The following is a 25,178-nucleotide window of genomic DNA, read 5'->3' on the forward strand; positions in this document are numbered from 1 at the left end:
TGATTAAGTGGATTAGCGTTTCTTCCAATTTTGGTTTCTGCTGCAGCAGAATTCGAGTCTGGATTTTTGAAAACAAAAGGAGGGTCCATGAAATGGCTGGAGATCGCGTATGACAATTGCGTCATTTATAATGCTCTCAGTTCTGAAGATGCCGTACATTCTTTTACTAAACGGACCGTGAAGAAAAAAAAATCGATTATATAGGAAACTATCGAGTGTTTTACTTTTGTTTTGCCTGTTCACAGTTGAAAACAGCAGCGAGCGCGCCACCCTCTTGTTTTCCTGCAGCTTCTTAGATAATCTCGGCCTGTGGCCGTAGCCTGGAGCTGCCCCCTCCCTTCTGGGGAGGTGTGTGCTTGAGAGCCGCAGCTGAGAGCTGGCTCCGCCCATTTTTGGAGGTGCGTCTCGGCCGACACCTACTTTCGGCGTGACCTGATTGGCCACAATTGAAGGCAGTGTCCTTATAAATTAAGCGACGCCACCGCCTCCTCTCTTCTCTTTTTTTAAAGGCACAGGAGTGGAAGGTAAGAGTACGGCTTTACACGCACATATCATAGCTGCGTAGTCCCATCCAGCTGCTTGCATGTCCATATCATGGGGACGTGGCTAGCAATTAACCGCTTATTTTGGCTTCTTGCACGTTTCCCGAACTTCAATCGCAGGCTCGTGATGGGGCAGTGAATTACGGGCGCTGCGTAGTTTGATTTAGTTTGAGTCACACGTGTTGACGGTCCACTGTACACCGTTAGAATGGAGTATCAGGGGTATTCGGGTCATAAGAATTAAAAAGGGAGCTTCACAAAACCAGCATATTCTGGTTGAAGCGCAGCAGAGCACGAGAAAGGCAGCGGTTTGATTCTTACCTCGCGAAGCACACCAGCAGCTCCTCCGATCTCTTGTCTCTCTCTCTTTTTTTAAAATTTTAAATCGTTTAGATCAAAGTGAAGCCCACCAATGGATTGTCACCGTCTTTTGATTAACTGCTCTCAAAGAGCACGTACACTTCACACCCCCTGGAAAGCTGGGGTTTCAAAGAATTTGCGTGCGCGTAGTCTGTAATTAGCCCGAGGACACCAGTAACACACCCCACAGCAGACATGCGATATACAATACGGGCTGGTCTACGTGCTGAAGGTACCGTCGCGCTCGCTCTTTTGATTCGGAAAGGACAAGGCTTCATTGCTGCGGTCCTTTTTGTGTTGCCATTCCCCTTCTCCGCTTTCTGTCCTACTTCTCTCCGTAGCTGGTGATATTTTAATCCGTGATATCTGATGCCTGCCGCAAGTGCGAAGCAGCCCTTCTGCCTTGTGTGGTGGTGTAAAGCCGATCGGAGCCCCCTGATGAGAGTGCGTGTGGGCTGAACTTGAGGAGTTCGCTGCAAAACTTTTTAAAATCATTTAGTCCGAATTTTAATATGAGTAAAAGGTATACTTTTGTATACAAAAAATTTCCTTTATATGCTTTATCACTTAGTGTTTTAGATTCCATATTCACTACGGCAGTACACCTTCATAATGCCATACTGTCACTGCTACATTATCTTTAGCCAAGTTAGAAGTGTGTTTTTCTGTTATTCTTGAGTGAATTTAAGGAAGGCGATTGTTATAATACATCCCGAGCTCCTGTAAAAAGCAAAATTTCCCCCTTGGGATATTATTTATCTATCAATCTGCTACTGTGTGACCATGAGCAAGTCACTTCACCTGAATGAGCTGCCATTGGAAAAGCAAAAGAAATGTAGCCAAGTGGATAAAGGCGTCAGCCAAATAAAATAATGTAATGTTCATGTAAGCTGGTGCAGTAAGAATATGGTGGATGGGTGCCAGTGTTTACCCAGCAGTGGAATCGTGTCACATTCAAGGTTGAATGTCGTCTTGTGCCCAGTGCTGCTGGGATTGGCACCTAAACTGAATAAGTAATTTTAGAAAGACGGATGGACTGTTAACTCTTAGGGTGTCATAACTTGTTCATTACAACAATGTCCTTTTAAAAAAAGGGATCGAAGATTTGGGAACCCATCACCTTTTTATCAGGAGCTGTAAAAAGCTGTATTCATACTCTTAGGACAAAAGAAGTTCTTCCTATCTTTTTATAGTTCCTTTCTTATTAGTCTGTCTGTCTAGCCATCTTGTATAGTTCCTTTCTTATTTATGTATATTTTATAGTGCCTTTTTTCTATCTGCCTGTCATATAGTGCCCTTTTATCTGTCTAATAGACAGATCTGTCATATAGTGCCTTTTTATCTACCTGTTATGTAGTGCCTTTTTATGTCTAATAGATCTGTCCTATAGTACCTTTTTATTTGTCTAATAAGGCAGATCTGTCATATAGTGTCTTTTTATCTCTCTAATAGACCGAGAAACCGATACTGTAGGTAAAAAGGCAGTATATAACCAACTGGCTGATAGACAGACAGTGCCTATATTATGCGCTATATAAATGTAATGAATTATTATTATCTATATATCGATCTGTATTATATAATTCCATGTCTCTGTCTATCTTATACTGTATATCTATAGTTCCTTTCATATCTATCTATATTTTATAGTGCCTCTTTATCTATCTGTCTTTCTGTTATATAGTGCCTCTATCTGTCTATCTATATAATTCCTTTCACGTCTATCTGAACACAAATATACTTTTAATGTATTCTTTTAAAGACTATAAGGTTGTGGTTGGTTGCTGGCCTGGACAAACGAGTGAGATTTAACTGGACATTGTAAACTGGTGCAGTAAGAAGTATGGCGGGTGGGTGTCAGTGTTTACCCAGCAATGGACTTGCGTCCCATCCAAGGCTGAACGTTGCCTGCTGCCGAAAGCTGCTTTAATGGGCGCTGCCGCCTGCGAGCCTGAACAGAAGAAGCAATTTTTTAAAAAGATGTCCGTATTGTTAACTCTCCCAGTGTCAATGTTTGCTCATTACAAGAATGTCTGAAGTGGGGTTGGCGATTGAAGACTAGGCATTGACGTGCAGGGTTTCCGTCCCACTAAATCACTCAAGGCTATAAAGCCTAATAAAGTTCTCATACTTTCAAACGCACTTGATTCAGTTCAGAGTCACAAGGGTTGAAGCCTAATCCAAGAGGGTGCCAGTCTACTGCCAGCCAATAAAACTGTATGCAAATAAAATGGCATTATGAGTCACAAAAATATGAAAATTCTTGTTAAATAAGGGTGAATAACACCTTTCTGACGATGCAGTTTTTTCCATGATAGCAGAAGGGTGACGCTTGTGAAGTTCTACATTAGAGAAACATTCAACCAATCGGATGATAAGCTGCTGGCCAGTCTTTATTTACATAGTGGGCATTGTGGCATTGAGTCACTGGGCATTGTGCCTCCTGGATGGAGCTGCCATGTTTTCTTGATGCGCATTCAGCTAATAAATTTGAATGCATGCTGCTTCTGGGCCAGGTGTGTGTCTTTCAAGTGATTTATTACAAGTTTTAGAAAAAAGGTGCTTGGTTGGATGTTGAGCGACTTTGCCTTTTTATTTCTTTATAAGTTCAATTTGACTGATGAAATACATCAAGAGTAGTAGCTTTGTTGTAGTGTGGTGCCGTCAACCTTAATAAGTGAAGCACAGCTATTAGAGGTTTGTGTTGAAATTGGCAGGCTTGTGTTTACGTGGCATCCTCAACTCTGAGAAGGTAGGCATACATTTAAGGTTATGTAATGGGCACAGCTGATTTATAGTATGATATCTTCAGTCTTAACAAGAGGAGCACGACTTGCCTGATTAGATTTGAAAGTACCAGAGTTGTGCAGTGCAGTTAGATTTTTAACCGTGAGATTTACAGATTTGTGTAATTCGCTATCCTCGACCTTGGTAAGGCTGGCACAACCAACAGATTGGTTTCAAGAGAAACTGGCTTGTAGGGTGGCAGTTTTAACAAGATAGCCATGTATAATACAAATCAAAGATTTGGATGGTGTACTATCTTCACCCTTAACAAGAGTTTCTTCCATTAAAGACCATTTCCCTTTTACCTTTTTTAAGTTTATCGCTTGTTTTTTCAGGTTAAGCAGAATGCCACTTGCACGAGTTTTGACCAAAGCTGCCAAGCAGGCTCTCCTGACCCCTGGCTGCGGGTGCCAGACAGCTGCCATTGCCGTGCGGACAATCAGCTTCTCTCCTCGGCAAGTGACCTCGGATGCAAGCTTTCATTCGGTTTCCTTTTCTGAGACGGACCACCCAAAAGTTTTAATCACAGGTATTTGTGTTCCTATGTTTAAAAAAAGAATAATAATAATAATATTGGGTCGTGGCCTGCCTTGTACAGCACTCTTTGGAAGGCCTGTCATACTGCCCATTTTGAAAGGTGCCCATATACTCTATGGGTGTGTGCATATTATATATATATATATATATATATATATATATATATATATATATATATATATATATATATATATATATATATATATATATATATATATATATATATATATATATATATATACATACATCGTATATATATATATATATATATATATATATATGATGTGTGTGTGTGTGTATATTTATTGTCTTCTGGTTCGTCCTGCTTCCATTTCAAAATCGGCCCTGTCCACACGCAGCCGACACGGCATTTTTCGATTCCTATTCGTCCATTTCCAAACCCTTCCCCACGCTGCCAGCGGCTCCTCTTCAAAACCGGCCCCGCCCACATGAGGTCGACACAGCATTTCTCGACAAGCTTCTGAAGTACGCTTACAAAATAAAGCAAACTCTGCATGCAGCGAAAATGTACTTCTCCAGCTAGATTCCAGGCTCAGAACCATCAACCCCTTCGCTAAATCATACAAACACATGCATGAAATCGCTCAGTCCAATCCAACAGCATCTGTACGAATGGTTTTCAAGGAACACCCTAGGCCGGATTTATGACGATACAATGCCCCGACATGTCACACCGATGTTGCAGCGATTTTCATCAAAGAAGATGGTAAACCGCCTGCTGAAAGGGACATCTCCATCTATCCCAGAGGCAACTCCTGTAAACAGATTTCCACACTCAATATGAATTGCGATCCTATGGTTTACCCACTTCCCTTACCGAGACATTGGCTGGCGCAAAGATTTACAACATGTTCCCGATAAAAGAACCGCCAGGCGAATCAGGCTTACTCAATGACAATTTTATCCATACAGATTAGCAATGAGGAATACATTTAGTATTTTGCACTCCAGCGGCAAACTATTCCAACAGTCCGTCGTAGATGCGTATGTTAAAACAGAGGGCGCGCATCTCAACTATCTCAGATTAGATCAACAAGATCTGCACGTGGAACAATACAAAGGACTATCAGACGCACTGCAAGCAAACGCTGAAAATAACGTATGTGTAGGCAGAATGATCGTATTACCGTCCACTTTTCCAGGAAGTCCAAGATACGTGCAACAAAACTAGCAGGATGCCGTTAGCCTCATTTATTTATCACTATAACATGTAATCCTGCTTGGCCAGAAATTCTACATGCACTGTCGGATACCCAAAGACCGGAGCACAGACCTGATATTATAGTACGAGTCTTTTGGATTAAGCTGCAGGAATTCCTTAGCGACATTCTACAACAACATCATGTTTTTGGGGTTGTTATTGATTATATTTACGTAATCGAATTTCGGAAGCGCGGCCTTCCTCATACCCACATGCTGTTTACTCTTCACAATAATTCTAACAACCGGTCAGTTGTACGTGGCTTTTTCCAGGGTTAGATCTTTCGACTAATTAGATAGATAGATAGATAGGTAGATACTTTATTAATCCCAAGGGGAAATTCACATAATCCAGCAGCAGTATACTGATAAAGAACAATATTAAATTAAAGAGTGATAATAGATATACAGACAGACAATAACTTTGTATAATGTTAACGTTTACCCCCCCTGGTAGAATTGAAGAGTCACATAGTGTGGGGTCTCCTCAGTCTGTCAGTGAGCAGGATGGTGACAGCAGTCTGTCGCTGAAGCTGCTTCTCTGTCTGGAGATGTTCCTGTTCAGTGGATGCAGTGGATTCTCCATGATTGACAGGAGTCTTCTCTGTCGTCTCCACCAAAACATCTGTTCACAACTGCGTCTTTCAAGAAGTATTTCTTTCTTCTTGATTTCTGAATTCCTTAACGTTTTCCGTTCCTATTCTTACACCGCCATATGCTACGGCGGGCTTCGGCTAGTGTGTGTGTGTGTGTGTAATATATAATATATAATTTAATTATTAATTTTTATTTTTAATGAGTGTGTGATGCTTGATTGTAGCAGTGTGGCTCCTTCTAGGTTTTTTTTTTTGCAAACTTGGCCAATACACACAAAATCAAAGCAGTCTTTTCACAGCAAACGCCTTAAAAATGGGTTTCAGTAAGTAATGGGACAAAAGCCTTTTTTTTTTTTTTTTTTTTTTGCTTTCACTTCTGTCATTCAGCCGTGGAGCCACTGGATCAGCACAAGCGAAGCCCCCTCAGACTTCTCTCCAGTACGGTCAAAGCAGCAGGCCTGTCCCGACTGACGGATTGCTCATAATTCACACTGGAATCTCGCTCGGCCGTTTTATCTCATTTCCACATTGCTAAAAAGTGAGTTCACATGAACTGCAAATGCCCTTACAGTAGACCCTCTGTCCCGGTGCCAAGAGTTATTCCTACTGAAACCGAAACGGCTTTAAATTGTTGGCTGGCTGGCGGCCCGCGCTGTTGTCACCCTGCCAGCACTACATTGTGTGTGAATGGCGCTCCTATCTAATGCCGTGCTTGTTTTCTTTTTATTTTTTTTGTAGGGGGTCTGGGGCAGCTTGGAGTTGGGCTGGCTAAACTGCTTAGGTAAGGAAGGGTTTTGTTGACTTGTGGTTATATAATGTAGTGTGAATTACTAATGCAGGCTTCTTAATAAGGCAATGGGGCTTGTAGGTCTCACCACGCATGACAGTGAGGCTGTGGAAGCCTGTCACCTTATAGCTCTCCTGGCTCGCTCTGTGGTTTAGATTTGCCTTTACTTCCACTCTCGGGGAATATGAGCTGGGTCTAAGTAGGGAGAAGGCCACTCCTGGAATATTTGGGGGTTTATTTTAACCATAGACTTCACTGAATATTGTAGATTACACAGATTTGGTTGACCATCACCTCCTAATGGAAGTGCAGCTACATTAGCACCCATTGTCGGAGCTGATAAACACCATTCTGAAGGGAATCTCCTGGTGACCCTTTATAAATTGACCCATATGATGGGGTAACTCCTTTTACTGGTTTATCGCAAGCCATAATCCCATGAAGTAGTGAAACAGGACAGTGAGGAGGGTCCTGCCCGGCTCCCCACTCCTGACATCGCGCTTCCTCCTCCCCTTGGCCTGCAGCCAGCCTCTCTCTCAGATAAGCGCGAATATACCGCACCTGCAAGTGAGCTATGATTCTTAGCGTGATGAGAGATGTCGCAAAATCAACCAGAATGTTCAAGCAAACTCTAGAAATAAAACCTCTAAATCCGTGAAGTAGTTCTCTCGTTCGCTAGCTAAGCGGATGTAAGGTACACTCCAAGGCTGGCACGTGAGTGAGGAGGGCCCACCCCGTCCCTCTCATATGTGCAAAAATAAATCGGTACCGCAAGCAAACTACGATTCTTAGCGTGATGAGAGAAGTCTCAAAATCAACCAGAATGTTCAAGCAAATTCTAGAAAAGACACCCGATCTAAATCTGTTAAGTAGTTCTCTCGTTCGCTAGCCAAGCGGAGGTAAGGAACGACCTGAGGCTGGCACGTGAGTGAGGGGGTCCTTGTCTCCCTCCCTCCCCTCGGCCCACTACGTCTCTCTTGGATTCACACAAATAAATCGGTACCGCAAGCGGACTATGATACTTAGCACGATGAGAGGAGTCTCAAAATCAGCTGGATTTGTTCAAGCAAATTATAGGATCTAAATCCGTGAAGTAGTTCTCTCGTTCACTAGCTAAGCGGATGTAAGGTACGCTCCAAGGCTGGCATGTGAGTGAGGAGGGCCCACCCCGTCCCTCTCATATGTGCAAAAATAAATCGGTACCGCAAGCAAACTACGATTCTTAGCATGATGAGAGAAGTCGCAAAATCAACCAGAATGTTCAAGCAAATTCTAGAAATAAAACCTCTAAATCCGTGAAGTAGTTCTCTCGTGGAAAGCGAACAGACATGCATGCAGACAGACTTTTTTTTTTATATATATATATATATATATATATATATATATATATATATATATATATATATATATATACTATATATATATATATATATATATATATATATATATATATATATATATGGGTGAGCAGAGAGAACTACTTGCATTTAGAGGTTTTATATATATATATATAGGGTGGCTGGGATCTTCTCTTCAGTAAGGAGATCTGTCTGGGATCTTCTCTTCCCGGGTCCTCCCCGCGTGGAGTTTGCATGTCCTTCCCGTGTCTGCGTGGGTTTCCTCCCACAGTCCAAAGACATGCAGGTGGGGTGCATTGGCGGTCCTAAATTGACCCTTTTGTGCTTGGTATATATGTGTGTGTGTGCCCTGCGGTGGGCTGGTGCCCTCCCCAAGGTTTGTTTCCAGCCTTGTGCCCTGTGTTGGCTGGGATTGGCTTCAGCAGACCCCCTGTGATCCTGTAGTTAGGATATCGTGGGTTAGATAATGGATGGATGGATACAATAGAGAGAGTGATGTAGTTTGCCCACTAGTGGCAGAGTTGGTGGTTTTAATCCAGGGACTACCACTCCCTAATTGGACACATTCAGTTGTGGATGTGCCCTTAAGTTGGCACTGCCAGGTTTAGAGTATGGTGTTTGGTATCGATGGGTGCAGTTTGAAATTGCATTTAGGAATTGGTTCTCCTGAATTTCTGACTGCACATCTAGAGATCTGTAGACTGGCTTGAGACACCATCTGGTTTTTATCCAGTAAACACCTGCATCAATTTTATGAAAATGTATTTTATTTTATTTTTTATGCTTTTATGATCATCGCCAAACCCTCGGGCGTCGCCACCAACATCGTAGTTAAGAATGTGACATTTTATAGCTAGCATGTAGCTGATAATGGAGGAATGTGTGTCACTTGATTTTAATATTTTTCCATTTTTTTTTTATTTTTTGCATGTTCCTCCTCTAGGAAACGTTTTGGGAACAGCAACGTCATTCTGTCAGACATTAGGAAGCCGAGCAGTCAAGTGTTCCACAGTGGTGAGTCATCCCTTTTATAGTTTGGTCTCCAACCTATTGATTCTCCACCAGAAAATTCAACCCACAAAAATTATTAGAAGCTTAGCCTTTCACGGGTGCTGTAAAAATAGCAACAAAGCCAAAAAAAGATGATTTTTGAGGTTTCCTGTTCTTGAGCTTGTTTATCTGTTTTAGGGCCTTTCATCTATTCGGACATTTTGGACTACAAGAACCTTCGTGAGATTGTGGTGAACAACCGTATTACCTGGCTTGTTCATTACAGTGCTCTGCTCAGTGCCGTCGGGGAAGCCAATGTCCCCCTTGCCCGGGCTGTCAACATCACCGGTGAGTCGTCCCAATTGGCCGGACTGAGTGGCCACAGTGGTAGAAGTATAATAAACGCTCATTTTTATGAGGGCGGGTGCAATGTATTATACGAGGGACGTTCAAAATGTTTCCGCACTTTTTATGTTTTTGTTGGAAGCAGTTGGAAGGCGGGAGGAGTAGTGATTGGGCGTGTCTGAGAACGTCATGTGACTCGTTCTGTCTGGCAAGCCGGCTGCCCTTGCAGTTTAGTATAAGAGTTGTCACCCTGTGGTAAAGATGGCTGTGAAAGTTATAAATTGGAACGACATTCTGTGATACTCTTTTTGTGGGCAGAAAGTGTGCCGGGAGAACAAATTCATCTCCTCGGCATGTGTGCTCAGTATGGGAATAAAGTTCTCTCTCGTAGAGTCGTCTATGAGTGGATTCAAATGTTCAAAAATGGCCGTCCTAGTGTGACAGAGGCAGAGAGCGCTCTGGACATCCAGCTACAGACAAATCTGTCAAAGGGAGTTGTGTTGCGCCACGTCAATGCCCGCCCTCGCACTGCAACCCACACATTGGAAACCCTCAGACCAACGGAAGTGGGGGGGTTCTGGAACACCCAGATTTAGCGCCATCTGATTTCCACCGTTTTGGACCACTCAAAGAAGCTTTAAGAGGGAGAAGATTTTCATGTGGTGAAGGTGATGGTGCAGCGGTGGCCATGCGCTCAACCAAAAACATTTTTTGCTGATGGCATTAAAAAGTTGGTATGACGCTGGGAAAATGGCATCGCAAATGAAGGTGACAAAGTAGAAAAATGCTGGAATTTGTTGTTGAAATTCTTAATAACCAGTTTAAAAAAAAAAAACAGATGCGGAAACTTTTGAACTTCCCTCGTATGATTCCACTTTTCATATTCCGTGTGTGTGTGTGTGTGTGTGAGAGAGACTCACGTTCTCACGCTGTAGAGCAACTTTGTGAAAAGTTATTAGAGAGTACCGTGAGGTATTCCAAAAAAGAAGGAATTAGTTTACATCCCCTATTGTCAACTGCATTATTGAACCTGTATGCTGTGACAGTAACTTTTGTTCCTCATAACATTCCCAAATTCATGTAATCCAATTCAGAGTCCTTAAGGATCAACGCACATGACAAGAACCAGTCCTGACTGTAGTACTAATCCCTCACAGGGAATTCAAATAAAGCCACTATAGAATCCAAAAAGTATCTAAACGTCCATATCTACTGGGGGGAAAGCCAGAATAACTGGAGGACAAACCTCTGCAGACATGAGGAGATGTCTAACCAGACTGACTGGTTGTGGGGTTCTGGAGCTGTATGGCCAAGAGTGGCACTTGGGGGGGTGGCAAGTGGGGTGACTGACCCTAAGGGGGGCCCTGCGTTTGAGGTCTGCATGTCCTGTTTGAGTGGATTTGTCAAGTTCTATTCTCCATTGTGTGTGTGTGTGATATTTGAGTTGCTTCCAAGATGAACCCTTTTAAAATCCCTCTTCAAGGTCAAATTCCGTATATGTACATCATTCAAAACATTCCATAGTCCAAACATTAATGCACAAAAACACGCATCACTAATGACAACCAGCTGACATGACATCACCGTGAGTTATGACTAGGACTCCTGCATGTCGAGACTCTGTATACTTTTCTAAAAGAGGCCCTGTTCATTTCCACATGACACCATGTCGCATTTCGCACTGTTGTGGTAATGTCATGAATTATGAATTGCACTTTTTTAATAGATTTATATATCATTATATTTTGATAAAGTCTGCGTGTTGCAAACATTTAGCTGAATACTGCAGTGAGAAAATCCGGTGTAGGTTAACATTATTTTTTTGTTTAAATTCCCGTGTATGTTTATACAGTCCACACAAACCGGTACCCGCGTTTGACATAACCAGCCACGTACCCCCGTAAGGCTGCCTCTGTGTATGGCATATTAGCCTGCACTCCATACTGTTGGTACAAATGATACTTAATGGATCAGGCTAAATGGAGGATTGCATAGTGAGTTGGAGCAACATTGAGCACAATAAAATAGCCACGTGGACACAAATTACACGTGGACACACACATACTACACCCCTATACTCATCCAGGGCCAATTTTAGAATTGCCAGACCACCCGTTAATAGAGATGTTTGGGGACCTGGGAGGAATTCCGAGTACCGGGAGGAAAATCTTAAGTATGTGTAAACTGCAGAGGCAATGTGGGATTTGAACTCGAAATGCTGGAACTGTGAGACGGCAGTGCCAGGTGGCAGTCCATTCCCCTTCAGATAAAAGGAAACCTAAATAGTGCTAAACATTTTCTAAACTGTTCCTGGTACAGCGTGTTCTATCGCGGTCAAGGATCTGCCTTTTCATGGCCCTGACTGGGCTAAGCAGATCTTTAATAATAAAAATGTACGTTTGTGGTAAAATCCAGCACTGTCATTTTCACTGTCCGTGAAGCCAGTGACAATAGACGTGTGTGGTTCCTCTGTCATTGCACATGGATGTGGTTGATTCAATTTCAATTTCAACATTTATTTATATAGCACATATTCATACAAAAAAATGGAGCTCAAAGTGCTTTACAAAATGAATAGAAAAATAGAAGACACAATAAAAAATAAATATAAGTCAACATTAATTAACATAGAATAAGAGTAAGGTCTGATGGCAAGGGTGGACAGAAAAAACAAAAAAAAAAACTCCAAAGGCTGGAGAAAAAAATAAAATCTGTAGGGGTTCAGACCACGAGACCGCCCAGTCCCCTCTGGGCAATCTACCTAACATAAGTCAAACAGTCCTCTTTGTATTTAGGGTTCTCATGGAAGGATCTGATGATGATGGTCACGTAGACTTCTGGCTTTCAGTCCATCAATGTTGGTGCATCATGATGCTTTGAGTAGGTGGAGGTGGCGCAGGCCGCCACCACAAAGAAACCAGAAAAAGAAACAGAAGAGAGAGTAGGGGTCAGTATGGATTTTAGAGCCACCATGAATAGTTATTATGAGGAATTGAACATACAGAGTATCAGGATTAAGTTAAAGTGAAGTTATAAAAAGGCCATGTTAAAGTAATGTGTTTTCAGCAGTGTTTTAAACTGCTCCACCGTATCAGCTTGGCGAATTCCTATTGACAGGCTATTCCAGATTTTAGGTGCATAACAGCAGAAGGCCGCCCGCCTCACCACTTCTTTTAAGTTTAGCTTTTGGAATTATAAGGAGACACTCCTTTGAAGATCTAAGGTTACGATTTGGAATATAACGCGTCAGGCATTCCGATATATAAGATGGAGCGAGATTATTTAAGGCTTTATGGTTTCTTTAACCTCATGCCAGTTAGTGAACTCCGTTTGACTACATAGTTGAACTTGAATTAATCCTTCTTCTCAATGAAGAGTGAAATCCTGCATAATCGGGCTGCCACCATTGCATTGAAGCGACACTGTGCTGTGCTTTGTCTACATTTTGAAGCCCGGCGAATGAAGAAAATCGTCAAGCCTTATGCCATATAGCATCTTTTTAAGGTACGCGGTGCAGATCCCTAGTTTATTTATTTTGCAGGTGAAGTGACTCAATCTGTCCGAGTTGTGAAACGGAAGCTTTTATGGCTTGTGGTCCAGCACGGTATCTGTCAGGCCGCACTACCTCCGTGCAGGAGTCTCCTACGTGAGCTCCAGGCTCTCGGGTTTCTAGCGTCTCCTTGCTAATCGCTTAATTGTACACAATGTCGTCAAAACAAGAATACAGGATTGTTGCCACCTGTATTAGAGAAGGAAGTAAACTCTGTACCTACATTTTCAAAAGGAGCGCCGGGCTATGCATATTGTTGGTGGCCTGGCTGTACACTCACTCGCTGGCCACTTTATTAGGTACACTTTGCCAGTACCAGGTTGGACCCAACGTTTGCCTTCAGAATTGCCGTTATTCGGCATGTCATAGATTCAAGAAGATGCTAGAAGCATTCCTCTAGGATTTTGGTGTATATTGACATGAAAGCATCGCACAGTTGCTGCAGATTTGTCCGCTGCACATGCGTGATGCGAATCTCCCATTCCACCACATCCCAACGGTGCTCTAATGGATTGAGATCTGGTGACTGTGGAGGCCATTTGAGTCCAGTGAGCTCATTGTCAAGTTTGAGATGATTTGAGTTTTGTAACGTGGCACGTTTTATCCTGCTGGAAGTCTCCTTCAGAAGATTGGTACACTGCGGTCATAAAGGAATGGACATGGTCATCAACCATACTTTAAACGATGCTTAGTTGGTAGTAAGGAGTCCAAAGTGTGCCAAGAAGATATCCCCCGCATCATTACACCACCATCGCCACCAGCCTGAACCATTGATACAAGGCAGGAAGGATCCATGCGTTCATGTTGTTGATGCCAAATATTGACCCTACCATCTGAATATCACAGCAGAAATCGAGACTCATCAGACCAGGCAGCGTTTTTCCAACCTTCTATTGTCCAATTTTGGTGAGCCCATGTGAATTTTAGCCTCAGTGGTCTGTTCTTAGCAGACAGGAGTGGCACCCGGTGTGGTGGTCTCCTGCTACTGTGGCCCACCTATTTCAAGGTTCCGTGTATTATTCAGAGATGCTCTTCTTCATACCGCAGTTGTAATGAGTGGTTATTTGAGTTTCTATTGCCCTTCTATCAGCACAAACCAGTCTGGCCATTCTCCTCTGACCTCTGGCGTCAACAAGGCATTTTCGCCCAGTGAACTGCCACACCAAGGCATTCAGGGGGAAAAAGTCCAAGTACTGAATCTTTAATGGCCGATCGCACACCACTGATTGGTATGACTTGAGAAAGTCACTCAACTATTTCGGGATCGTTTCCAACCGTACAATTTCCTAAAATGTTTGTGCAGAATATTTTGAAGCTCTGCCACCAACTTTATCAGCTTCACTCCCCTTTCTTGTCAAATCTGTTCTCATCTCTAATCTGAGGACCCACAAAAATGCCGCCCTTTTATAGGAATCTCATTTGTATTTTATCCATTGCTTTAACAAAGGTTTCCACAAGTCTGATTGGCACGGGAGGTTTGAAAAAGTTCTTTGGGTCAACAAGAACTTTCTGCAAGAAGTGGCTGAGCTTTCTTAGCACAGTGGTTCTTTCTTGTCTTTACTGTGCCACCCACCACATTTGGTGTAACGGAACATTAAAGCCAAGCAAAAGTGCAATCGCCTTTAGATCTCCACTGCTATTCCATTTCTATTTCGGACGATGAATATTTTCTCAAAGTAACTTCATGTTCTCATGGTAATGTCCTGTGCTATATTTTTTAAGAAGAGAATCTAATTCCTTTATGGAGAAGAGTCTCCAAAACGGACTTCAAAATATGAATCGACACTGTTAAGATGACTATCCCTCCTGAGCTGCTTTTTTTTATTTCAGAACATTCCAATATACATCAATAAATTTATTTTTTAAGAAATTAGATTCAATCATAACCTCATTTATTTGGAATTCAAAACCTCCACGTATCTAAAGGGCGACCTATGGCAGAAGGTGGCATGGCTCTACCTAACTTTCAGTTTTATTATTGGGCAGAAAACCTACAAGCTATAAAAACCTGAACATGGACACAAATAGATGAGCAGACACAGGCTTGGTCCGCAATAGAAATAAAATCCTGCACTACTTCTTTATATTCAATGGTTTGTACCCCAATAAATAAAAGTCATCGCCGATATACTAACAACCAAGTTGTGTTTCACTCACTCAGAATATGGAGCCAAAGTAGGAAGCATTTTAAGATAGAGAAGCTTTTATCTGTGGCACCTCTACGTGATAACCACGTTTTTCCCACCCTCTCAAACGTACGCAGTTTTTAATGTCTGGAAAACATTCACCATTAAATCACTTCGAGATCTGTACATAGACAACGCCTTTGAATCCTACGAACAACTATACTCCGAATGTAACTTTCCAGCAACACATTTCTTTCTCTACCTTTTAAAGTAGAAACTTTGTTAAGCCAAACCTGCCCAATTTTCCTCACCTCCCACCTCTCTGTATGCCGGAAAAATAAAATATTACTCAGTCTTGTCGGGCAGCATTTCTGTAATATAGAAAACCATTTTACAGTCCCTCCCTTTCAAAGATCCCAGAGTGCTGTGGGAAAGGATCTCTCACTCAACATCTCAGAAAAGGAGTGGCAGGTAGCAATGCACAGAATTCACTAGAGCTCCATATGCATACAATTATTCAGCTTAAAATAATATATCGAGCACATCTGTCTCATTTAAAATTGTCCAAAATGTTTCCAGGAAAAGATCCAACCTGCGAACGTTGCAATCGAGCTCCAGCCTCACTAGGTCACATATTCTGGGCCTGCGCCAAATTAACATCATTCTGGAGACCAAAATCTTTAAATGCCTATCAGATGGCCTTGGGGTCACAATCCCTCCTGATCCATGAACAGCTGTGTCTGGTGGGCACACGGAGGGACTTAAAGTGGAGAAGGACTAACAAACTGTAACGGCCTTTACTTCACTATTAGTACGTAGACTTCCCTTGCTCAACTGGAAGAATGTCAATTTATTTATATAGCACATTTAAAACAGTATAGGAATGCTGTGGCCAAAGTGGTTTGCAATAATAGAAAACATACAAATAACATACATTGAAATAAAATATATGATCATAAATAAAATAAATAATAAATAGAAGTAATGTTACATAATCACAATGAGGAAACCATCAGTATTACTGAAGGTCACGGAATGCAAGTGAGTAGAAATGAGTCTTTAATCTCGTTTTGAATTGTAGACGACTCCATTATGTGATGAGGTGAAGAGTTCCACAGGCGAGGCTGTCAAAGTCCTGTGTGTCTGCTCCCCTTAGGGACAACAAGAGACAACTGACCAGAAGATCTAAGCACTCTGGATGGCTGGTGTAAAACACAAAATTCAGATAAATAGGCAGGAGCGAGCCCATGTAAAGATCTAAATACTAGCAACAAGATTTTAAAATCAATTTGAAAACTGACAGGCAGCCAGTGTAAAGAAACTAAAATTGGAGAAACAGAATCAGACTTTCTTGCCCCAAACCATTAAGCGAGTGGCAGCACTCTGGACCAACTGTAACCTGCGCGTCAGGGGTTTGCTAATAGCAGAATACAGCGAGTTGCAGTAATCGAGGCGAGAAAAGATAAAAGCAGGAGTAGCTTTCTCAAGATCCCTAGAAGATAAAAAAGGCTTGCTCTTACCTAAAAGACGATGCTGGAGAAAGCAGCTCTTGACTACAGAATTCATCTGTTTCTCAAAAGAGAGGTTACTGTCAAAGATAACACCAAGATTGCAGACTTGAGGTTTGGAAAAGGCAGAGAGAGCCGAGAAGTCCAAGAGCAATTTGGGCTTCAGCTGATGGACCCGCTATAAGCACCTCCATTTTATTTTGATTCGGATGAAGAAAATTATTAGCCATCCAGGATCTTAGTTCAGAAAGACAGTTGTGGAGTTGAGTTGCAGACGGGAATATAAACCTGAGTGTCGTCAGCATAGCAGGGAACAGAAATTTCCTAAAAATAACTCCAATAGGGTGAAGGTATATAGAGAATAAGATAGGACCCAAAATGGAATCCTGAGGAACATCACTTTTAAGAGGAGCAGGAGACGAAAAAGAGGAATTTAAAGTCACTGAAAAGTGTCTACCAGTTAAATGTGACCTGAACCAGTTAAGAGCAGCCCCTATAAGCCCAACAAGATGTTCAAGCTGCGACAGCAACATCTCCTGGTCAATAGTGTCAGAATCCTAACTCGCCTCGAAGTCCGTGGGTAACTGATGTTAGATATTATCTGAAATTGGAAAAAAAAAATCAAATTCTCACTTCAAGGATCAGTGCAGAATGTTTTCAAACCCTGGCAGGATCTGATCGATTAACATTTTAGAACAAGCAATTGAGGAAGCCGATTCCCTCCCCTCGTTTTTATGCTATTTATTTTTATTCATTTACTTACTTATTTTTCCTACTATTAAAAGTTTTACTCTGCTGGCCTTAGCTCCCTTTCCCATGGGTAGGGGTTGATTTTGTTTCAGATCTAGTTTTGTTAAACTTGACTTGCTTGTATGGAATGTTATTTGATTTTAATAAAATCAATAGAATTCTTCAAAAAAAAAAAAGTTATTAACTTATTAATAATACATTTTATCCCATGATGAAAACATAAAGGTGGTATCACAAGAAAACCAAGCCTGACAGAAACAAAATCTTATTTAAATTTGGATTCAGCATTATAATGTATGTTTAACTTTTGAGAGAGAATTCTTGTTGACCGCTTGTTATCTTGTACTTGCGTCCTGGTAGGCCTGCACAACATTCTGGACATCGCTGCTGAACATGGCCTCCGTCTCTTTGTGCCCAGTACCATTGGAGCCTTTGGCCCCACTTCTCCACGGAACCCCACGCCAGACCTCTGCATTCAGCGTCCCCGAACCATCTATGGCGTCTCCAAGGTGCACGCTGAGCTCATGGGAGAGGTGAGTGTTATGCAGCACCATTCATACTGAACACAAGTTACATGTGAAGTGACACCACTTTGGTATTTGTCCAGTGGTAGTAGAGTCCCATTAAGTGACCTGCTCAGGGATACACAGTAGGGACTAAAAAGATACCTTGAATTTTTGTTTTATTTTTTATTATTAATGGGACCTTTAATCTCTAATGGCATCTGTCAATGCTTTGCAGATAGAACTTTATTTATCCCCAGGGAAAAATGTAGCTTTTTACAAAAGTGCTTTAAATAAATGCATAAATAGATAATTATCTAATATACATGCACACACTTTGGTCTGAACACACACCAGAATGCCAATCAAGCAAGAAAATTAAAAAATAGAGAGAACCTCTAACTTGGCAGTCCAAGTGAAGCTCTGTGCAGGCATATTGCTGTTGGTATAAAGGAGCCCCCTGTAGTGTTTCTTGACACACTTCGTTGGCAGAAAGTCCTCAGAGAGGATGTGCAGCGTTGTTCATAATGCCACTCCGTTTTGTCTTCATTCTCTCCTTCTCTGCTACCTCCCGGGATGTCCAGAGTGTGTCCTGTTCTTTTAATTATCTTACTGATTCGGTGGGCCTCTCTTGATGTGATGTTACCAACCAAGCACACTACGCTGGCCCTTACAGAGTTGTTGAAGATGGTGAAGGATGTCACTTCACGCTGTGAGCCACTAGGGGGCGCACCACCACCCAGACACAGACAGGCAGGAGACCACACACACCACACGTGTATTTACAGTTTTCTCACCAGTCGACAATAGCCATAAGCACAACACAGCACCACTAAGACCTTTCAGTCCCTTCTGCCACCAGTCCTTCTCCCTTCACTCCTCTTCAGGCTTTGTCCTCTCCTCCCAACTCTTGCCCCTCATGAAGTGAGGCGGCTCCTGGATTGACTCCAGGTGCCTGATGAGCTTCTTCTGACCACACTTCTGGGTGTGGTCAAAGTGTGACCAAATAAGGCCCTGGAAAAGTCCATGCGCCCCCTGGCGGTGGCCACGGATTCCATGCTCATAACCCGTGGCCCCACTGAAAACCCAGGGGGCTGCCCTAAATCTCCCCAGGCAAGAAACTGTCCTGGCAATCCTCTTTCCCCAGGTCCTTCCATAGTTTGGGCATTCTGGCCGGGCAAGGGCCGTGGCCATCCGCCACAACACGTTAAATTGTGGTTGATTTCTGTATTTCTAAAGTAGGATGTCAGGCAGATTAAATTAACCTATCGGGGTGGCACAGTAAGACACTAGTGAGGGCTGAATAAGCAGTGCTTTTCTATATGGCACCTTTCATTAGGCACAGCAGGACTGTGTGTAGGATAGGTGTGGTACAGTTGTTTCAAATATTGCCACAGTGAGTTCAGAAGATTTAACGATAAATTTTTTTAAAAAAATTTATTTTAATCTTTTTTTTTTAAATATTTTCACCACTACATCTTTTTGTTTGAGCCATACAACCAACCAACAAACAAAAACAGTTTGAGATTCTTTTGTACAGCTAACATCAACCTACAGTGCAGAGCCTGGAGCACCGAACAGTTGTGTATTTGCAGTCGGAGGTGGGGTACGAGAAAGCGGGCATATACTATAATAATAATAATAATAATAACGACATTTATACTCCATATTTCAAATGTCAAATGCACTTTTAAAAAGAACAGAAGAGAAGTAGGGGTTAGTACGGATTACAGAGCCACCATGACTAATAATGACAATTAATTGTATATACAGAGCATCAGGATTAAACTAAGATGAAGCTATAAGAAAGCCATGTTACAATAATGAGTTTTTATCAGTTTTTAAAGTGCATATCAGCCTTGTGAATTTCTGTCGGTCAGCTATTCCAGATTTGAGGTCGCCTCACCACTTCTTTTAAGTTTAGCTCTTGGAATTCTAAGCAGACCCTCCTTTGAAGATCTAAGGTTACGATTTGGAGTGTGAGGTGACAGACGTTATGAGATATAAAATGGAGCAGATTATTGAAGGCTTTGTAAACTATAAGCAGGATTTTTAAGTCAATTCTAAATGGCACAGGTAACCAGTGTAGTGATGCTCAGACTGGGGTGATGTACTCAGACTCTGCATAACAACAGCAGGCCGCCCGCCTCACCACTTCTTTTAAGTTTAGCTCTTGGAATTCTAAGCAGACCCTCCTTTGAAGATCTAAGATTACAATTTGGAGTGTAAGGTGTCAGACATTCTGATTTATAGGATGGAGCAGATTTTTGATGGCTTTGTAAACCCTCAGCAGTATTTTAAAGTCAATTCTAAATGACACGGGTAACCAGTGTAACGACGCTCAGACTGGTGTGATGTGCTCGGCTTTTCTTTTCCTAGTTCAGATTCCAGCGGCTCCTCTCTGCACTCGTTGTAACTGATTGATGTCTTTTTTTCGGTGGTCCTGAGAGGAGTGCGTTAAAGTAATCTAGTCGACTGAAAACAAAAGCGTGAACTCATTTCTCAGAATCTTGCAGTGTTATAAAAGGTCTAACTTTTATTCTTTTTGTTAAGTAAAAAAAATGCTCGCCTAGTAATCTGATTAATATGTGATTTAAAATTCAGGTCAGAGTCAATAATTACCCCTAAATTATTGCCTCCATCTTGACTTTTAAGACTAATGAATCAAGTTTATTTCTAATAACCTCATTATGTGCATTTTTGCCAATCACTAAAATTTGTTTTCTCTTTATTTAGTTTGAGAAAATTACTACTCATCCATTCAGAAACACAAGTAAGACATTGAGGGTCAGTGAATCAAGATATAATCTAGCCAGGTCGTGTGTGAATTGGGGGTGTGGTTTAATACCTTTTTATCGAGCTGCTATTAAAAGCTAAATTTCTACCCTGAGACGCATCAAGTACTGTCCATCTCCTTATGGTGTGTCATAGCTCTAGAGTTTAGACACAAGTCCTTGACTTGAATAGTGGTGTAACTGCAACCATTATGACACAACATGCATGTGCATCTCAACCTCATGAATTTCCATAACTATCTTACATATAAACGTCTACACGTAGAAGTGTGTGTGTCTGTTTGGCCGGCCCAGAAGTGTGAGGCTACAGCGTGAACCTCCAAGACAAAGCGGCCCCAAATTAAGGAGTCGGAAGAAGAAAGAAGAACGAGGTTATAGCATGTAGCTGAAAGAAAGCAGCTCCATCGCCAAAGTGAAACAGCCAGGGAAAGACAAACTCGCTTAGCTGTTGATAGACAAGCGAGGCGAGCACATCGGCAAAATGAAACCTCCGAGGAGAGAGAGACTCGCTTAGCTGCTGATAGACAAGTAAGGCGAGCATATCGGTAAAACGAAACCTCCGAGGAGAGAGAAACTTGCTTAGCCACTGATAGACAACCCATAACAAACTTAGAAAAGATGTTTAATGCTTTCTATCCAGCTGTTTTGTAATTTCATTATTTCCATGATTGTAGTGAGCTGTTGATAATCCTGACAATAATTGGATGTAAAATGGCCTACAACTAAACATCAGAAAAACTGAGGACCTCAAAAGCGGCCCACAGACAGTCTGGACCATACGTGTGGACGGTCAAGACCTGAACCAAACTGCCAAGTTCAAGCACCTGGGCTCCTGTATATGCGCCAAAGGTGTCCGCTCTTCTGATGCCTGAGCATGCGTCACCACAGTTTGGCTCAAGTGGTGGCAAGATACAGGAGTCCTGTGTGACCAATGAATGCCTAACTATATAAAGGTGAAAATGTGTAAGACCATTGCCTGACCTGTGACCCTCTACAATGTCGAATGCTGGCCGACGACTGCACAGCAAGAACAAGCGCTCCACCCAATGGAAATGAAAATGCTTTGATGGTCACTTGGCCTCATGTGATCGGACCATCTCGTGAATGTAGACTTTAGGAAGTTGATGGGAGTAGTGCCAATTACCAAAAAGATGAGAGGCCCGTCTGAGATGGTATGGACATGTACTCCACAGCGGAGAAGGAATATTGGCTCCGATATCCCTAAGATTCAGTTCAGTCTGGGCGAGTAACCGCGCAGGAGGCCCAAAAAGCGCTGGCTTAATGGGATCAAAGAGGATATGCGACAAATCAGCGTCAACCTGAAAGACGCCCTAGACCAGAGACCTCAAACTCCATTCCCGGTGGGCCACAGTGGCTGCAGGTTTTCATTCTCACCCTATTCTTAATTAGTGACCTGTTTCTGATTAACTTCTTTTGAATTAGAATCAAACCTGCCGTCACTGCGGCCCTCCAGGACTGGAGCTTGAGATCCTTCCCTAGACCGAAAGAAGTGGAGAAGGGCATCGACCGCAGCAGGCCCTACGTTCACATGGGACAAACACTAGGAAAGAGACGGAATCGGATGTAAGGCACGAGTTAGTCTCCGGTATGGAAACTTGTCTAGAGTAAAATTCTCCAGTCATTATGGCCATTCAAGAGCCAAGCTTGAGACCTACTACTTTAGGGGAATTCAAGGAAAGGTGAAATGGATTTAGGTGTGACAAAACCTTGTTCCCTATGGCCCTCTATAAATCACTGACATGGCAAACTAACACATTTCTGTGCTCCTGTACTACAAGGATTCCTTTTGATGTTGAAAATGCTTCACCAGTCGTGAGTTTGTGTTTACTTAGCGGCTCATTTTTTGCTTTCTTTTCTCCCTGTCTAGTATTACCACCATCGATATGGCCTGGACTTCCGCTGCCTCCGTTATCCTGGCATAATTTCTGCTGACTCCCAGCCAGGAGGTGGAACGACAGGTAGGTCTTTATTAAGGATTTCCTCCTTGACTGTGTCCACTTAGGTTGTTGCCTCACTCGGCTGTCCTGTATGTGTCTTGCTGGCAAGAACGGTGAGCTGGAATCTCGTTTCTAAAAGTCAGTTAAACTTTGAAAGGTGCAAACTCTGAGTCTGCCTAACAAAAAATTGTCAGGGACGTCGCAGGACTCCAGGGTGCCCACAAAAAAACTCCTTGATTTTAAATGGTTACAAAATCCAAATTTATTGGGATATATTTCACCTTTGAGGCTACAGTTTCATATGGTATCTGTTGATTACATACACTTGATGTGCGCCCCACCTGTTACTCGGCAAACATCGTTGTGATAATCGAGCTTCGACCAGACTCTCCGAAGCATATCCGGCGTGATCGCGTTTTATAGTTTCAGTGATGCGTTCCTGCAGATCATCCATAGTTGCGGGTAGTGGAGGTATGTACACTCTGTCATTAACGTACCCCCAAAGGAACAAAATGGACTCGTTAGTAGGCAGATTCACATGAAATATTTGTCTGAAAGCACGCTGCACAGTCACAACACTTTGTGTTGTATGAAATTCCAACACACACCAGCTGTGTTTTGCTGTCGGGTGAGCGCCATGTTGACTTTCACGGTCCGCTAGCAGTATAAGGAGTGCACAGAAGAATCTGCGGGGGAAAAGAAGAAATGTTTTGAGTTAATGTATTTGCTGTCATCGTATTTATAAACACATTCCAATACGTTTTGATTTTTGCAACCATTTAAAATCAAGGAGTGCTCTTGTGGGCACCCTTTATAAGCACTGAGCTTTTTGACTCACCGGGCCTCTTGTTCTCCAAGGTTTGTGCTCTGTTTTTAAGTCCTGCAGTTTTCTCATTTTATCAGGCTGGTTGTTTAAAATGAAAGAAACTGCATCTGTGACTTCAATCTGTATTCTTTCATGCCTTGTGAGTAGTGCTAGATAAAGCATCTGCAGTTTGGACACGTCCAATTTTAAAAGCCGGTGCTGGCCGGGCTTGGTTGACACATTGGACGGTAGACTTTTAAATAAAGACCAAGTGATGGTAAGGCAGTGGGGGGCACTCATCCCTCTACACCAGCATCCCACTAATGTATTAAGGAGACACTGTACTGTAAACTGTTCTTAGTTGTAAATTAATCTGTTATTTTATGTAAACTGTGATTGGAAAGAGTAGGACACTGACCCACTAATACCCTCCATCTTGTGTACCAGGACAGTTTTTGTCCTCTCGCTACAAAACCATTTCCTTCTGTCACACGTCCCATGTAGAGCTAATCATTTAGCCTCTTTCTAATGGTAGAAGAATTACCTGCCAGGCTTCTGTTGGACCAACCTAAGTGGGCATTACGTTGTTGAAGGTGGTAATGCAAGCAAACCCGTTCTTTACTGTGTGGATTAAGTGAAAGTGCCACATGACAGCAAGTGCATGTAAGACGCTGTAGGCACACAGACTGACGGGTTGAATATCTAGGTTTGAGTGCCACCAACCAACCCTCCTGGTCATTTGTTTGTGTCGCTGGAGTTGCCTCTGGGTATCCCAAAGATGTGCAAGTTCAACATCTGTCTGTCTGTCTGTGCCTTCTATCTATCTATCTACAGTTGTGCTTGAAAGTTTGTGAACCCTTTAGAATTTTCTATATTTCTGCATAAATATGACCTAAAACATCATCAAATTTTCACTCAAGTCCTAAGAGTAGATAAAAGAGAAACCAGTTAAACAAATGAGACAAAAATATTATACTTGGTCATTTATTTCCAATACAACTCGCAGTCCTGCCACGTGCAAAAGTTCGCTGACGACACTTCTATCGTGGGCTGCATCAGGAGTGGGCAGGAGGAGGAGTATAGGAACCTAATCAAGGACTTTGTTAAATTGTGCGACTCAAACCACCTACAACTGAACACCAGCAAAACCAATCAGCTGGTGGTGGATTTTAGGAGGACCAGGCGCCTCATGGACCCCGTGATCATCAGAGGGTACAGACCTATAAATACCTGGGAGTGCAGCTGGATGATAAATTGGACTGGACTGCCAACACTGATGCACTGTGTAAGAAAGGTCAGAGCCGACTATACTTCATTAGAAGGCTGGCGTCCTTCAACATCTGCAATAAGATGCTGCAGATGTTCTATCAGACGGTTGTGGCAAGTGCCCTCTTCTGTGTGGTGCTGTGCTGGGGAGGCAGTATAAAGTGATGCCTCACGCCTGGACAAACTGGTGAGGAAGGCAGGCTCTATTGTAGGCACGGAGCTGAACAGTTTGACATCTGTGGCAGAGCGACGGGCGCTGAGCAGGCTCCTGTCAATCATGGAGTATCCACTGCATCCACTGAACAGGATCATCTCCAGACAGAGGAGCAGCTTCAGCCACAGACTGAGGAGACCCCACACATGCGACTCTTCAGTTCAACTCTTCCAAGCACTT

The 25,178-nt window shown here is 42.5% G+C and overlaps 1 protein-coding gene and 1 long non-coding RNA gene across 4 annotated transcripts in view; one reads left to right on the top strand and one right to left on the bottom strand.

Moving 5' to 3' along the window:
• Nucleotides 1-1,084, bottom strand: part of LOC120526323 — a 36,453-nt gene extending 35,369 nt beyond the window's left edge. Inside the window, exon 1 of the long non-coding RNA XR_005633115.1 lies at nt 864-1,084. This is a non-coding gene — a long non-coding RNA (uncharacterized LOC120526323). The remainder of the gene's footprint in view (nt 1-863) is intronic.
• Nucleotides 1-25,178, top strand: part of tdh (L-threonine dehydrogenase) — a 43,582-nt gene that overhangs the window by 12,024 nt on the left and 6,380 nt on the right. For all 3 annotated transcript variants that reach the window (XM_039749465.1, XM_039749464.1, XM_039749466.1), the window contains exons 2-7: nt 4,025-4,218; nt 6,782-6,824; nt 9,132-9,202; nt 9,377-9,526; nt 17,818-17,990; nt 22,644-22,734. In XM_039749465.1, the coding sequence (XP_039605399.1) occupies nt 4,035-4,218; nt 6,782-6,824; nt 9,132-9,202; nt 9,377-9,526; nt 17,818-17,990; nt 22,644-22,734 (712 nt within the window). In that variant the 5' untranslated portion in view covers nt 4,025-4,034. The remainder of the gene's footprint in view (nt 1-4,024; nt 4,219-6,781; nt 6,825-9,131; nt 9,203-9,376; nt 9,527-17,817; nt 17,991-22,643; nt 22,735-25,178) is intronic.

This window comes from Polypterus senegalus, chromosome 3 (assembly GCF_016835505.1).
Source record: "Polypterus senegalus isolate Bchr_013 chromosome 3, ASM1683550v1, whole genome shotgun sequence".
Lineage (NCBI taxonomy): Eukaryota > Metazoa > Chordata > Cladistia > Polypteriformes > Polypteridae > Polypterus > Polypterus senegalus.